This window comes from Rhipicephalus microplus, chromosome 7 (assembly GCF_043290135.1).
Source record: "Rhipicephalus microplus isolate Deutch F79 chromosome 7, USDA_Rmic, whole genome shotgun sequence".
Lineage (NCBI taxonomy): Eukaryota > Metazoa > Arthropoda > Arachnida > Ixodida > Ixodidae > Rhipicephalus > Rhipicephalus microplus.
In genome coordinates this window covers 12,429,962-12,446,916 of record NC_134706.1, presented here as the reverse complement: position 1 = coordinate 12,446,916, position 16,955 = coordinate 12,429,962, and the positions used below count along the sequence as shown (strand labels likewise).

At 47.3% G+C, this 16,955-nt stretch overlaps 1 protein-coding gene across 1 annotated transcript in view; it reads left to right on the top strand.

Moving 5' to 3' along the window:
- The window catches only part of LOC119179400 (tether containing UBX domain for GLUT4), a 43,737-nt gene extending 34,759 nt beyond the window's left edge, over positions 1 to 8,978 (top strand). The window contains exons 11-15 of the mRNA XM_075868670.1: positions 2,607 to 2,669; positions 3,530 to 3,579; positions 4,026 to 4,156; positions 5,994 to 6,205; positions 8,762 to 8,978. Of these exons, the coding sequence (XP_075724785.1) occupies positions 2,607 to 2,669; positions 3,530 to 3,579; positions 4,026 to 4,156; positions 5,994 to 6,205; positions 8,762 to 8,772 (467 nt within the window). The 3' untranslated portion in view covers positions 8,773 to 8,978. The remainder of the gene's footprint in view (positions 1 to 2,606; positions 2,670 to 3,529; positions 3,580 to 4,025; positions 4,157 to 5,993; positions 6,206 to 8,761) is intronic.
- The last annotated feature ends 7,977 nt before the right edge of the window (positions 8,979 to 16,955 follow it).

The window sequence follows — 16,955 nt, the reverse complement described above, 5'->3', positions numbered from 1 at the left end:
AATATGGCGGAGTCGGTGCAGCCGACCAACTTCGCGAGCGAGCACTCGACTCTGGCGTAGAGCAAATCCTCCAAATCCGCCATCGGAACACAACCCGCCCTGCTGGAGCAAGGCGGAAGCTGCCGCGTTACCCAGGATACCTTGCACTGTCTTTTCCGCTGTCTGTTTCCCACGTGGTTTACCAGCATCGCCGCATCGTTCGTTTGCTTGTTCAGCGCTATTCACCTGTGTGGAATGGATATCACGCCAAGCGTGCAACAGCTATTGTCCACGACGTCTGCTGTCGCTATCGAGTAGCAGAAGCATTGCCGCACGCTTTGCCGAGGTAGCCGAGCCGTCCGCCATTATCAACACAACTCTCGCCGCACCAGCCGCGCCCCCAAGCAGGCAAATGTGTTAAAGGAAATGCGTCACGCTGAGTTCCGGTCCACTCCACCGATTTCGGCGGAGCAGTTTTTCCTGCTCCACAGAGGGACTCCCGCTCTGAATCCCCTCCGGCTCTCTCATTGGAACTTTTGACTCTCGCTCTCACTCTGTCATTGGAACACACTTGCTCTTAAAGGAGCAGAAAAACTTGCTCCGACTCTGCCATTGGAATTCAACATTAGTTTCAGCTGGTTTCAAATTTTCGCATGGCCTCTCCACCCTTCTCCCTCACATGGAGGGGAAGGCGTAGCCCGTCGTCGGGACAGGTTTAGACCAATAGACGAGCTGCGTGCTAAGTCAAGTCACCGGTCGCGACTTTGCGTCACTGGGCGTGAAACGGGGATCGGTCAGGCATTCAAAGGGAGCACGGGAATCGTTTTTCGAAATGTAGGCTCTGCTCAGTGCTGTAATAGTATTCGTAAAATGTGATTGCCACGGTCTACTCAACGAATTGCTGAGTTTCTTTGGAGGTGGGGGAAGGGGGGGGGGGAATGGGGTGTAAAAAAATTTCGGAGCCTTTTGACTGGCCCTTCAAAGAGGCCTTGACACCAAATTTTCGATCAAATTGTGTTATCTGGTTTAACCTTTCCACATTTATAAATAAGCTGATGAAGTATTAGGGCAGTTGATTGAGCACTTAATTTATAATTCAATATTTTTATAGATTCCACGTGAGCGGTTTGAAACCTGTGCAGCACTGGTGCACTCGTGAGCTGCGACGCAACAAGCTGTTTGCTATGCAAGCGTCTGCATTTGGTGACCGATATTGTTCCCTGGTCGGCTGTGCTTGCATTCGAGTTATTTCAGCTTTCTTCAGCTTGGCATTGAAACCGAAGGACTTGCAGCAGCTGAAGGTTTGGTAGAAGGTGACGACTCCGTTCGGTGCAGCACGTGATGTCATACATCAGTGGTAAAGTGGCGGTCGCTGGCGGTGGGTGGGGCTTATGGTCGGCGGCATCTAGGGTTTATTTTGAACTTAAATATTCTTCTACTGTGTATTTCTTGGATATGTACTGGTGCAATAAACCCTGTACTTTCATGTTTTGCTGAAAGCTGCAAAATTTTCAGTGACCTTGTTATGGCTGCATTACAGTCCCTGCAACACTTTTTCAGCGTGGTCGGAAAACTCTGCCCTCGGTAGTCGAGGTGCCCGAGAACACATGAGCCAAACGTTATAGCGAAGCATGCGACCTGGAATTCTCAATTCGTTATCAAAGTATGCTGAATATCGTTCCCTGCTATATCGACAGATGTTGCCATTGATCCAAATGACCGTGTCATAAACCCACACTCCAAGGCTATTGGCTGATTTGAGCATCGTGAGTTGCACAGTAACAGCAGCCGCCACGAGATGGTGCCACGTGCCGGTGTAAGCTCACGTTCATGTTGAAAGTTAGCCGTCCTTTCGAAGAAAAACGCAAGACTGTTAACCTATTTTTGCATTTGAGCAAGTATTCCATTTCTTGAAGTGTGTTCCAAATTTGTGACGTGAAAAGTTGCATGTCTATCTTTTTATGTTATCCCCCCCCCCTCCATTATGTAATACTTCAACAGGGGCCTTTAAAAAAATAGATGATGATGATGAAAAAAAAAGGGAGAGAAAATGCTCAAGATGATGGCATCTTCTTGCCCTCTTGCGATTCCTCCACCTGCATATCTTACAGAGCCCTTTCTGATATGAAAAGAGATAGAACGTGCTTAAAGTCTGCAACTAGTTCCTGTAACTCTGCTCGAATTCGAAGGAATCTAGAAGCTTTCGAGGAAGCAAACTCCGTTAATGAAGACATTCAATGACTACTTGAGAAAGTGTTGCAGGGCCCCTTCAAGGCCAATTGAACTTGCGGCCCATTATTAGCTGCATACGTTGCTCATTGCATCTTATTGTGACATGCAGATTTGCTTTATAATTCTCGCAGTTTAGGAATAGTATCTGGAAAACTAAATGTTGTATTAGAACAATAACTTCACGTTCGAAATCTGCACGTAAGAATACACAAGCTGCGAAAGTTCCATGAATCTACTGAAAAACTGGACGTGGTTCTGAAACAGGGTCTCCCCCTTAGAGAGAATTCGCCCTCCATGGTAATTTTTTTTGTTTGCAGTCTAATTCTATATGTTCCTTGTTACCATGCTCCACAATATTCTCGGGAAGATTTTCAATTTTCTTTTTTCGATTTCAGTGGCCGACATGGTACAGTTCGTGCGGGGCTTTCTCAGGGACAACACTATGGACTTCAGTCTTTGTGAGCACTTTCTTTTCCCTTCCAATGCACTCAAACGTCGCTATAACAAAATTGCATATTAGACGAAAATAAGTTTATTATAACCAAAAATTCATTATGAAGCTATATTCCTAACACTATATTCATTGTAAGAGATTTTATTTGCTTCATTATAACCGTTATTTCGTTATACCCGAGTGCGTAATATCGAGGTTTGAGTGCACTCTTCAAAACCAGCATCGCTGTGCATGCTTTACTCATTCGACCTCTTAAGGGGCTCGGAATTTCGAGCTTCTTCATAGGCAACAAATTTGTCAGTGCAAATTTTAGTTTACGTACTGTGACATTTTAACTGCATTGAATTCGAACGATGCTTATCGGGGACAGATTGCTAAATATGTTGTGCTAGCCTTGAATCGCAAGATTTGTGCAATAATTAAGACTTGACCTTTATGAGAAGTAGGGTTACTGAAATGAGCGTGCTGTCATTGTCTAAGACATTCTCAGTTTGGATTGATCTGGATATGATGTGCTATGTTTTTTTATTTTTAATGAAAATAAATATCTGTTACGCTCTCTCATTGCGAAAAGCTAGCAAGTTGGATATGAAGGGTGTTGCATTTGTGTATTGTCTTAAAAATATGTATGCGTGCTGCAGTGATGAGGTATTTCCTCGGGTGGAAGGCGGCACGGGTTTTCAATCGATGGGTAATTAAGTAAATATGGTACATTTGAGGCCGCTGGAGTTCATTCACTATATTCTTGCAATGAAATTTCCATACTTGCATTGGTACCGGCTAACTGGCAAAACACATTGACGCTCTCGTACATGAGCAAGTACGGGCGAACCAACTTACAACGAATTCTTTTCACCTGTGCAGATACGTCTCCTCCGAAACAAGTCCTGGATCAAAGGCAAACGCTAATAGAGGTGATATGTTTTAAATATTGCTATTTAGTTGTCCGTGCACTGACTTCTTAAGAGATGGGTTTTTGAAATGTATGTTAATGACATTGTGGTCAATATCGTAGAATGAAAAAAATGTCAAACGTTAGAAACGCTCTTGTACAACCCCAATCTCATCGCTTCTGGAATTCTTAGTCTTTTATTTATCACTGATCAAACCTTTCCGTTTCATCTCTGGTCCTCGCTTAATAAGCTCCCGAATATACTCGACTAGTTGTGTCCTACGTGTAATCATGACGGAACAATCTGAAGCAATTGTGGAGCTTGTGAAACATTGCTGTGTAGTCTACAGTGAGCGGCGCTCATGGTTAAAACCCGATCGTATAGAAATAAAGAAATATGGGCACATGGCAACAATTCGGAGACTTTCAAACTCAAGTTGTTCGTTACTTTCATACGTGTCTATCCAGGCTAACTTGGTTCCTGCCTCGGTGGTCCACTTTGGCGGTGCGATGAAGCCAGGGGTACCGCTTCTCCGTGAGGATGTTCTGAGCATGGTCTCGACACCAGGCGGGGCCACAGCGGCAGCTACGCGGCTGAGGTGTGGCTTTTTTTTTTTTTTTTTTTAGTTTGAGCACGCAGAGAGCATAGTTGTACCCGCCAGATCTCCCATATTTTTTTATGCTGTTTATAAGAATTTGCGCTCGTTCTATTGTATAAGTACTAGAGTTGTGTGTAGTTTACGTGCTATTGTTTGTGTTTCCCGTTTACTGCAATTGATGCAGTTGTTTGAGGATGCGAGGAGGCAAAATGCATGCAAAGAAAAAAATTGTAATCGTACATCTGATGGCAATGCGAGAAACTGTTTTTCAAGAGAGAAAGTTTATTCACCTGTGTACACAGCCTCGACTGTTCCTAGTTTGCTTCCACCTGGAGCCCTCCAATACGGCGCGTCTCATAATCATATGGTGTTTTCGGGGCAATAAACCCCACATATCAATCAATCGGTTAGTTTGCTTCCGCTTGCATGGAGCATCTGAAGGGAAAATATTGTTAATAGGGCTTGTATGTACTTCACAAAAGGTGTGCGTGTGTGTTTAGGGCACAGTTAAAAAACGAGGACAAGATGCATGGATCTTGTCATGTTTGTGTGCTGTTCACGTATTTTAGGAGTTTGCAGGTTTGCAGATGTGCGCTAGTGCTGCTTGATTTCACTGGCTGCATGCATGGTGGATGATGAAGATGTATGCGTAGGACTTTTAGCAGTTAGCAAGAGTTCATCTTCTCGAGTGTTTCCATGCGCATCTCAAGGTTGAAGGAAGTGGATGTCATTCACAAGCACCTTTGACATGAATGTGACCTCCATATCGCAGCTTGCGTTGAACTTTGAAGACTGTGTAGTTGGCTGAAGGGGACAGCCACGAGCAAGCCTCTACAAACGAAGCTGGTCATTCGCTACTGCAAGCTGTCGACGCACCCGCCACCATGGTCTTGTGATGGTGGTGCCTTGACTGCTGACACGAGAGTCTCGGGATGAAATCCTTGACACGGCGGTCGCGTTTCAATCTATTTGAAAATGCTAGAGGCCGGGGTATTTTGGTGCGCGGTAAAGAACACCAGATCGTAGAAATTTCTGGAGCCCTCCACTATGGCGTCCTTCATAATCTTACTGTGTTTTTAGGTCGTAAAGCCCCTACGATTATGTTGATCTGTCAATACAGCAGTGGCATAAATGCAATCGACCCTAGCATTGGAATGTTATGTGCAGTTCTAGACTGTGTCAGCTAACCTAGAGTTTTTCTATGCTCTTACACTCTGGGCTTGCCGTTTACTCGAAATGGTCCGCTGTTTTTTCGAATGGTGCACCACAATAAAGGTGGCTCAGGTGAATTGCAGCACACTCGAGGGATACGATAGAAGGCTAAAGCATTGAAAAGGAGCGGCACTTCTTTCTTCTTTGCTCTACACAACGTGTTTTCCTTTCATTTTTAGGCGAGAAGCGAAAGAGAAGGTACTTCTACTGTGACGCATCAGCCTGGTTACATTCTTTTATTTTGCTTTACATGCAATATTTGAGCTTCTCGGTTTGAAAGAACATGCCTGAGCACAAACATTGTTTCTAGCGTAATTCAGTTGAATTGCAAGTGTTGCTTGCTGGCGTAAGCTACAGCTGCACGTTGTACATTGAAGCAGCAGGACGCACATCTTCTAGTTCTAGTAGTTTGACGCATCCCGGGCTAGATTGATATACATCAACCTAACCTGGGATGAGTCATCCTACAAGAACCATCTCTTCCCAATGAAGACATGCCAAGCCTTCTCCTTCTGTTTGTAGGGCACTTCGTAGCGTCGACCAGTCTCCAGCTCATAACATCTTAATTTAAAAGCTCTTGACGGGAATGTAAAAGTAGTGACCTGCCTAACAACTGCCCTCACAGGTCAGGTCACAAAGTAGACGTGCATAGCCAGACTACTGCCGCGGTGCCACGGCCGCGGTCGCCACACAACCGTTCGTCCAGTCCCAAGACACCACCAGTGTCGCCCACAAGGCCGTGTGCAAAAACTCCGCCGAAGTCTCCGCCGAAGTCGCCACCTAAGGCACAGAAGTCGGCAACGAAAAGTGGAAACAGGCCCAAGTGGTTTATCATGGGTCCGTAAGAGACTCCTTGCTTGTGGTACATTAGAGGGCATTGTGCAAAGGATGGCAATAGCTTCACTAACGTATTAGTGGCAGTAACAGCAGCAGTTGTCCCATTGACTGTGTGTGAGAGTGATGCCCAAACAGTTACTGGAAAAGTCTTTGTACATGCACTAGGTTTCCTCAGTGCCTTTTGGAACAGGTGTTCCAATAATAGAAATATGAGGCACAATTGTTACATTTTCCGATAGTTGTGACTTCAACTGGCTTCCCACTTGATAAAACCAACTGCTGCTGGTTTGTATGACCATCACCGGCTTTGGGCTTCGTGACATCAACCAACTTGCACCGAAAGCATGACATCAATCTAGTGTGATCGGTTAGTGTGGCACTATGAATGGCTGGTGACACTAATGAGCCGCCACTGGTTTGCATGGCACTTACCAACTCACAACCAGGTTACAATCACTAACTACGTCTGGTTGGGGACACTGCCCACTACTAGTTTGCTGGCTAATAACCAGGTTTGGGCTTTGCAACTCTACTACCACTGGCTGTCACGACGATGACGCGGCCTTGGTCTTGCAAATGAAACAGAGGTTAAGGAGAGTATGACCCTAGAACATAGGAAAAATTCTTCAACAAGGGGTGTCGGTGGAGGCAGTGACCGCCTCCGTTTAAGGATTTTTTGTGCTGTGAATGGTCATGCCAATCACCTACGACTGCATGGTGTTTCTCCAACTAGCTTTGTATTTCATGACACATGAACAGTCCACCACTTGGTATGGCGTCCCTGAACTTAGTTCTCGTTAACCTCTGAACTTCACGACTGTGACAAACTCCCACTGATTTGTGACATTACCTACACCACTGTTAGGTGGTGTCACAAACCGGCTCGAAAGTGAGCTCAAAACTTCACAGAGTAAAGGAACAGCTGAGAGTCGAGGATTGCTTGAAAATACAGCATACTGCCTTTTTTGGTCTCCTTCACAGACAGTGTAATGTTGTATGTCGTCTGGCGATTTTGGGCGATGACTTGGTACCAAATCCAACAACCTTAATACATACTCCCGGAATCGGCTATCATTTGGTAATGTTGGCAAAATGATGGCCAGCATTGGAAAACTGCTGACTGTTGTTGGCGGTTACAGCAGTTACACTGCCTTCATTCAATCTCATTTCAGTTAGGTAAGTTGTCCATGAGCACTGTCAGGCACAACCTATAAAGTACCCTGTATAAGTGCGCTAAATTTGCATAGCGTTATTTCCCGGCACTCGGTATTCTATTGCAATAAAAATAATGTGGTATGTTGCTCCTTGTGTGGTATAGTAATTAATCCTCATTTAAACTTAAATATCTTTTGGAACATCATCATGATGTTTTCTTTTTTCATGTATAAGATCAAATATTCGGCTAAAAATGTTATGCATAGTAGTTTTATTTTTGGTTCCATTCATTTTGAATAAACAAACATAGTTCATACATGGCCCACAGAAAGTGCCACATCAGCAGGTTCAGTTTCTTCCGAACATCGCCGTATCTTGCCCTTCCTCATTCCACTAGTTGTCATATGTGACAAAAGCAAGTTGCTCACACAAATGTGTACAGGAAACCTCGAAGGGTTTACGTCCTGCTTTTTTTAGCCGTTAAAGGACCCCTGACACCAAATTTGAAAACTTGAGATGCCCATGTTGTTTGAGGGTTGTGCATGCTGGCCGATTATTAGGGACGAGCGTTGCCTACGAAATACGTTAATTTGGTTTGAAAGTAAAAGTGAGTGCTCACTCTAGTATTTGGGTCCAGTCAGCATTTTTTGTGGTTTGATGTAGACAGAGGTACCTGTGTGACGTTACAGAGGTCAAGCAAGTACTGTCGATGTCGGAAAACATTTGCGGGGCGCGCAAAATATGCCAACTGGCTCCCTGCAAGCCAGGAATGCTTTTTTTTTCTGAGGGAGACACGCTCAAAGGACCCTCGTTTCATTCTGCACCACCCACGGGCCCACGTTTGAAAACAACTATTAGATCAGCGTCGTCGAAGCTTGAGCGCATTTCGTATCAGGCCCTGTCCCGATGTGGGGTGCTAGTTTCTTACAGCATTTAGGTGGGCTTTTTGAGCTGATGCAAAGTCATTCTGAATTAACAATGCTTGCATTAATTATGCAATGTGTTAGTGCATTGACGATTCAATTTCATCATTACCAGATGCAAAGCTACAACTTACTGTAAAAAGTCTCAAACAATACTATCGCTGTCAGGGGTCTTTTAATGCTTTTAACGTATTTTTGTAAAGAGAGCAAGAGAAGTATTTATTAGCGTACTCTAGATTGTAAATACAATACCCTGTTACATTTCACCCTTAATGGCTCAGTGATATGTGTTGAGAGATTTGCGGAAAATAGAGTCGAAACGTCAATGGATCATGTTGTAGTGTTTTGCGACTTTTGTCGTTTTCTACGGCTCGTTTCGAAATGTGGTTTGGCGTGGAACACTTCATGTAGCTTATCACTTGCTTTGTGTACTTCATAGCATTTTCTAATGCGGGTTTTCTATTTCTCTTTGTTTCAGGGAAGAAATAGAAACTCCGCTCGTGTCGAGCAGTGCATCGTCCTAGCGAAGAACGGGTGCTGCTGAAATTGAAGTGTTCACTTCTTGCATGTTTTTGTACAACTGCGCGTGTGCATGAGTTCTTTGTGCTTCAACAGATATAAACGCTGAAATGATAACGTAAAGCACACTGAACTGTGGTTGAAGGAGTTAAGAAAAATAAACAAAATAGTCGACACTGTTGGTTCTGCCTCTTCGTTCAAGGAAAATCTGCACATGTTTTCTGTGGTCTTGTTACGTAGACTTGTTTCATGCATCGTTGCAAAGTACATGCACTGGTTGACCCAACACCATAGGCTTTTTGGAGAGACTGATGAAAATTGATTCACTTGTATTTTAAACTGAACTTGCATCCAAAGAAAAACCTCGTATCAAGTATACATGAGCTCTAAAAACATATGAGTGGTCGAATGCAAAGTGAGGCTTCTTTTTTTTTCTTTCATTGGGCACATTGTCGGTGATTGTTGCCTTTTTCCAACCTTTCTTTTTACTGTCTCTGCGTGATTTCTTGATATAAATTTGGGCTTATACCCAGGACGCATGCCTGAAGGAGAAGCTGTTGCAAATTTAGAAAAACTGTTATGGTTTAATTAATCTACATAACTTGTTGATTTATAAAATAATTGAAGTTCGAGGTGTTCTGAAAGGAATTCATATCCTCGATCTTCTCCTAAGGTCTCAAAATGGCGCTAAAAATACAATTAGAACGATTTTCACAAAGTCCCTCGAAGCTGAGCCACATCAGAGCTGGCGGACACCCGGCTGGCCCTGGCTTGACTTCGCCATCTCGCCTGCCTCTTTTTCAAACACCTAACCGCTTATAGTGCATAACAAGTTACTATGCAGCGTTTTCAGACTCTCATGAACCCTCCCATAGAACCCCCATGCATACGCACACACTGCTTATTGCGCAGTCCCCCCTGGGTGAAAGACCTATTGTGATGCGGTTGCCGGCGAGTGCGCTTCTGAAGGGAGGTGCGTTGGATGCGCCGTTGTGGAGCGAACGACAAGGTCGTTACGGAGGAGGAGGGAACACGGAGTGAACGAACGAAGGGCGGAGGGAAGAAAATGAAAAAAAAAGAAAAAGGGAAGGACCCCGGGACACTGCACGGGCTTGAAGAGTACGGTTACCTCGGTGACCGATCTACCGCTGAGGACGGGCCCCTTGCCACCCCTACCCTTGCTTCTGGACTGCTGCTTCTGTTGATGACGACCGTTCCACTGCTCAATTAATCTTTCCTCTTCTTTCCACTTTTCCCTTCCCCGCAGGCACTGCGCCGTGCTCCCGACCGGGTTGCAGAAATTAGGCGCCTTTTCTCATCTTCGAACCACTACCACCACCACCGATAAGCCTTTGCACCGGCGCCGACGCGGCTACAGCGTACTATGTCGCTAGCGTGGCTTCGGCCGCTCGACGTGGCACGCGCGATCCCTTCCTTATCAACTGCGTGCGCTTAACAGCTTCCTGTCGGGAAAGACGTCGTCGTTATCGGGCTTGCAACAAATATCGCGTTTGCTTCCTTGGCCGTAAATTGAAAACCTTTTTATGGTTTTATGACGCGAGCTTTCACTTTTACTGCCAGTGCGCCGTCGTACGTAAGCTTGGCGAGTTGTCGTCCTTGCCGGCCACGAACGCGAACTTCGCACCATGCACGCTGTTCTTGGTTCACTGCTAGTGCGATCTTTTTGACGCCGAATCTCCACGTTTTGGACAAGCTTACCGCGACAACATACCGAACGGCAAGCTAGGCCTAATCGGCGTCGGTTGCGCTTCGATCGGTCGCGTGAATCTAAGTTGCGGTTTGGTACCCAATCAACGAAACTCTTTGCGGTAGCTGCACTTGACGGGAAGGGATACATATCGTTAATGAAAACGAGGGCGGCACCTGTAGCGCTCAAATAGTGGTTCGCGATTCGATTGCCACGTCTTAAATCGGGTGTGCGACCATGAAATCGAATGGTTTGCGTCTTTTAACACGTCAAATTCTAGACGTGATTCGACATAGTTTTTGTGTAATGCTCATAATCGAGGTGGTTTCATTTCCGCGATGGTGCTTTCATTCGAAGCGCGCGCGTTTCTTGTTTTCAATTTTGTTTGATTCGGTTTTCGCTTACGAGGTGCACGGTGGTCTAGTGCCTAAGGTACTTGTGCTGGTCGACCCGCAGGTCGCGGGATCGAATCTCGGCTGTGGCGGCTGCATTTCCGGTGGAGGCGGAAATGTTGTAGGCCCGTCTGCTCAGATTTGGGTGCACGTTAAAGAACCCCAGGTGGTCGAAACTTCCGGAGCCCTCCACTACGGCGTCTCTCATAATCATGTGGGGGTTTTGGGACGTTGAACCCCACAAATCAATCAATCAATCAATCATCGGTTTTTGCCTACAAAACCTGTGTCAGGGATGCTCGGCATGAACTGCGCACCATTGTTCGAGAAGGTTCGCTATCATTGTACAGCATGGCACACTGTTAAAGGGAACGCTCGAATGCACACCATCAATATTTCTGTCCCTCTACAAGCAAGTAAATTAAGAAACTACCTCCATGCAGGCCAGTAGTCTGTCAAGAGAAGTCGGAACTTTAAACCACCAGTAGCCTTATGCATATCTAAGCCGCTATGACCCCGTAGGATAGCGAAATCTAAACATGCTGCTAACGCAGGTGTTCCCTTTAACAGTGGACCCGTCTGCACGTCGTGCTGTTAAGATTGCTTCAGCAAGACGCGAACGCTTGAGAGCCTGTGCGAAGAATCGCTGGTCAGTTAATCGCCGGCCGACGCTCTGTTCGCTGCTATCAGTGCCCGTGTGTTTCTGTAACCTGACGATCAGTTTCCGGGCCACAAGTTTGGCCGAAAAAAACAGCTTCATCTTCGACCTACAGTCTGCACCGTTCCTCGACTTCGCGACCCCGTGACAATACTTCACAGGAGTCCGGCAGATGGCGCCACGGAATATCCTCGCCAGACTACTTGTGCACGAGGAATGTCGATACAAAATGGAGGAAGGGAACCAGAAAATTGCCGGGTAAATTGACGGGCCAAACCAAAAAGAACTATTGGTTAAAAAGAAGGTGAAGTAAACGGAGGTCGACATATGGAGAATCGGCATGATTAAGAAGTCGGCACTAGAGATCTATCGAACTTTTAAGCAGGAAATTGCCAAGGAAAGGATCTATATGATAACACTCACGGTAGTTCTACTGTTTGAGGTCAAGACGGGAGTATTGCGAAGCAAGACTTTCCGCCAAATACAAAGGGGTAGACAAGGTATGCTGTGCGTGTGGAGAGGAGGAGGACACTGCCGAACACTTGATAATGTGTAAAAAGCTTCAGCCTACAGTTGAGAATGATGGCGCAGAGTTTTTCAAAGCACTGGGGTTAAGGGACAGGGAGGGCAAAATAGACTTTAAGCGGGTAGAAACAAATACAAGGAGGTTATCCGATTGGTGGTTTAAGCCAAGGCACGAGTGAAAATTGAATCATTCACTGCAAAGTACCGGTCCTCAACTTCGCTTTTTAAAGAGAAGGAAAAAAATAAAGATAAATCGAGTTTTCGGTTCACTAAGTATTACGGCTAGGTGGCGTTAGCCGCCGCCCGATCTAAAGGGTACAGCCATATCAATCCATCCATCCATCCAGCCCCTATAGGCCGTTTAAGCAAAGAATGGTTGGTTGTGCGCAATGATATTCAAACGTCTCTTTAGCTTCAAGAGTTCTGTACAATGCTGCACGCTCTTACATCGATAGATGTGAGGTGTCTCTGAAGCATCCAAATTCATGGCTGTATAGGGGGCAGTTCAGGAGGTTCTGACACCCCCGAAATGATTTCGTGTTTTAACATTCCACAGGATATTAAAGCGTTTACACGCCACATCGACCATTAGTTTCCAAAGTCAGCCGTTCTAAACATAGGCACTCCCCTTCCCCCCTCCGCAAAATAATTCCTGGGGCCCTATCCAAATTGTTTTAGTTACAACAAATGCACACATAAAGATATTTCATCTCACCAGGTGCACTGCCGAGTTGTGATGTCGTCGGTATGTTCTGGGAGATGGCAAACCTGGTGGCGCTTACGTAACATGAATTGCCGTCGGTAGAAATTGCCTCCCATGTTGTCACGAAAAAGTATGTAGTATCCAGACAGAGTGGGATTCCGTTGTGGCTCCTGCGGGTCGGGTAGGGCATTAAGTTGCCCGTGTACGAACGGTTCTTCTGAAGGATGACGCAGCAAGAGATATCTAAGCTATTCATAGTGCCGCATGAATTCGCGTGGTTTTCGTGTGGAAGAGGACGAAGAGGTTGGGATTGAGCCGCTCTTCAAATCTATCGATGAAAAATACTTCGCGTGTCGTAGCCTGTCGAGAGAATCATCAACCCGTGGAAGCGGGTAGACGTCTTTTTTGGTGACGCTATTGAGTTTCCTGTAATCAACACAGAATCGCAGCGTTCCGTCTTTCTTCTTTACTAGAACGACTGGCGAGGACCACGGGCTGCTCGACGGTTGTATCACCCCGTCGTCAAGCATCTCCTTTACCTGCGTCTGTATAGTCTCGCGTTCTTTAGCCGAAACACGGTAAGGTTGCTGGCGGATTGGGCGAACATCATCGTCGGTAATAATTCGGTGCTTTATGAGGGGTGTTTGACCGACTCTAGATGAAGAGGCGAAGCAAGATTTAAATTCCTTCAGCAGGGTATGCAGTGCGGCCTTCTTCTCGTCCGAAAGCTTCGAACTGACGTCGATGTGGTCCAGAAACTTATCTCCATCAACCATTTCCTCGGATGCGAAGCACTCGGTGACATCCGCTACACGGTCTCCGAAGGCCACGGTGGTGCCGCGGAAAAGATGTCGGTGCTCGAAGTTAAAATTTGTGACGAGTATCTGCGACCGTCCGTCACGCACACGCAGAATGCTTCGCACTGCACACACACCTTGAAGCAGTAAAAGGGATACGTTGCTCTCGGCGACCACGTCACCGTCTTGGAGGTCTTCACAGGTGACTTCTACGAAAGCAGTCGCTCGGGGAGGCAACGTCACGCTTTCGTCGGCAACACGCAGCGCAGGTCTACGACAGCTATCAGCGCCTCGATCGGTTGCAAGTTGCGTCGAGAAAGTCACCATTCGCTCGCGGAGATTTATGATCGCGCCATTCTCTCGAAGGAAGTCCATTCCAAGGATGAGCTGACGAGAACAGTCGCGTAGTACGAGGCAGGTTACCACAAACGTTGACTCGCGTATTTCCACTCTTGCGGTACAGCGACCCAATGGAGTAATAACGTGGCCTCCAGCAGTGCGAATACGCGTCCCATTCCAAGGTGTCATCACTTTCTTAAGACTGGTTGCCAATTTTCCGCTCATAATAGAATAATCTGCACCTGTGTCCACCAATGCGCTGACCTGAAGACCGTCTATCAGCACGGGAATGTCGAGTGAGACTCGGCCACTGGGTTCAGACGCACAATCCGGCATTTCTCTCGCACTGCACTCAGACGTCAATTCAATGTCTGCAGCGTTTTGTGGAAGCGTCGATAGGAGGTCTTCCGCACTTTTAGTCCCAGCGACCTCGCCCCCAAAGGTCGCTGCCCTCAGTTTTCCCGACGAGGGCTTGGGGAACGTCCCCGTGCCATCGTACTGAGACGTGGTCCAATAGCTGCGGGTCGTCGTGGAGATGGAGACCGCGATTGACGCCGTGGGAAAGGCAGACGTTGCTGCGCGAGGTAGTCCTCAATTTCTCTTGGCCTCTGACCAACTAGGGGACGAGGCGAATGAATAGAGAAACCGCGCAGTCCAAGTTGTCGGTATGGACATTCCCGGTAGATGTGACCGGCTTCACCGCAATGGAAGCAGAGGGGTCTTCTATCCGACGTACGCCAAATATCGGACTTCCGCGGAGGGGCACGGCGACCGTCGATGTCCAAACCAGCATGCGCAGATTGAATTGAAACTGGCGGCATCGTCTGGATTGGGACTGCAGGGCTTGAGACCGGCATGGAAGTGCGCAGAGCTTCGGCATATGTGCGGTTCCCAACATCAGTGGACGCAGGAGGTGGTTCTAGATTTGTAACCGTTGGTTGAGGGCGACGGCTGTGAAGCACCTGCTGGACCTCGTCCCGAATAATATTGGTGATGCTGCTTACCTCCGGCTGTCTCGCCCCGTGTAGTTTCGCGATTTCCTCGCGGACGACGGAGCGGACGATTTCGCGAATCCACTCAATGCTGTTGCTCCCGAAGCTGGCGGAAAATTCAGTAGGTGATGCAGAATTCACTTGCCGGTTGAGTAGGGCTGACCGCTGATGAAGTACCCTCTCCATCGTAGTGGCTTCGGTCAGGAATTCTGCTACACTCTTCGGAGGACTCCGCACTAGACCAGCAAAAAGCTGCTCCTTCACGCCTCGCATCAGATAGCGTAGCTTTTTTTCTTCTGGCATTGCCGGATCCGCTCGCCTGAAAAGCTGCGTCATGTCCTCCACGTACATGGTGACGGTCTCATTAGGCATCTGGATGCGTGAATGCAATGCACGTTCAGCACGATCGCGGCGGTCGGGGCTCCGGTAGGTCTCCAAGAGGCGATGCTGGAACTCGCGCCAGGATGTCAAGACATCACTTCTGTTCATGAACCACGTTCGGGCGCCGTCTTTCAAACACGCGTAGACGTTGCGGAGTTTGGCGGCTTCGTCCCAGTAGTTGATCGCTGCGACGTGTTCGAACTCGCTCAGCCAGTCGTCCACATCCTCAAACGGCTCTCCGTGAAAGGGACTAGGCATCAGCGGGTTCTGGACAGTGCAATAAATTGGTGCCGACGACGTAGGAGTTTCCATGACGCCTTGAGGCGAAGTCATAGTCGCTCTATGGATAAGCTGTGCCGGTGTCTCTGGTGGTAGGCCTCGTTGGCGGCGGCTTGTTCTGTGAACTGGCGTGTCCACGGGCACAGGGCTTGTGTTCCGGCTCCTGGATGGGCTCTTGTGCATGGGGTGCGTCGTCAGTTGTCGTACCCAGCAGCTCCACCAATCTTGTCACCAATCTTGTCTCACTCAAGGAAACCTTCCGCAGAACTGCTCGTCAAGCTAGGACAAACAAAGTAATGGACTGACGGAAAGGCTCAACAAGACCATAGCGGACATGCTGTCAATGTACGTGGACGTGCAGCACAAAACCTGGGACGATATCCTCCCATACGTCACGTTCGCATACAATACGGCAATGCAGGAAACAACCCGATTTTCACCTTTCCACCTTGTTTATGGACGCAACGTACAAACGATGCTTGACGCTATGCTGCCGTACGATAATAGCGATGCTCTTTCTCCAGAAGCCGAGCAATACACGCAGTACGCCGAAGAGGCTCGTCAACTGGCTCGCGTGAACATCGGTCACCAACAAGACGCAGATGCACGACGTTACAACCTTCGCCGTCGAAACGTCGCATACCACCCGGGTGAACGAGTGTGGGTGTGGACTCCTGTCCGACGACCAGGCTTGTCTGAAAAGCTTCTGAGCCGTTATTTCGGACCATACAAGGTTATCCGACGTGTGAGTGACCTTACATACGAAGTACTTCCGGACGGCACAGTGTCGTCACGTCGACAACATCGGCCCGAAACTGTGCATGTCGTACGACTCAAGCCGTACTACACACAATAGTCTCTGTGCTTGCGAGTTACTTCGCAAACGTGACAGTGATCTCATGTGGTGTTTTTTTTTTTTCTTGACTCTTCCACTGGTGCTGTTGTGTTCGCGCATGGTCCAAGTGCTTGTGCGCCCTCTTTGTTTTCCCTGGCACTCACTTTGTCATTCTCTGCGTCAACGCGTGTTCTAATTATGGGTTTTTTTTTCTTCTTCTTTTTATTTAGAAGCATCGAGTCGATGCTTTTTAAAAGGGGGGACTAATGCCGCATGAATTCGCGTGGTTTTCGTGTGGAAGAGGACGAAGAGGTTGGGATTGAGCCGCTTTTTAATGCCGCATGAATTCGCGTGGTTTTCGTGTGGAAGAGGACGAAGAGGTTGGGTTGGAGCAGTTTTTCTTTTTGTCCTAGCTTGACGAGCAGTTCTGCGGAAGGTTTCCTTGAGTGAGACAAGATTGGTGACAATAGCATGATTACCGCATTTATTGAGCGTACACTTACGCTGTCGTTCGCAAAACTTGATTCTCTCCAGTCCTGGCACT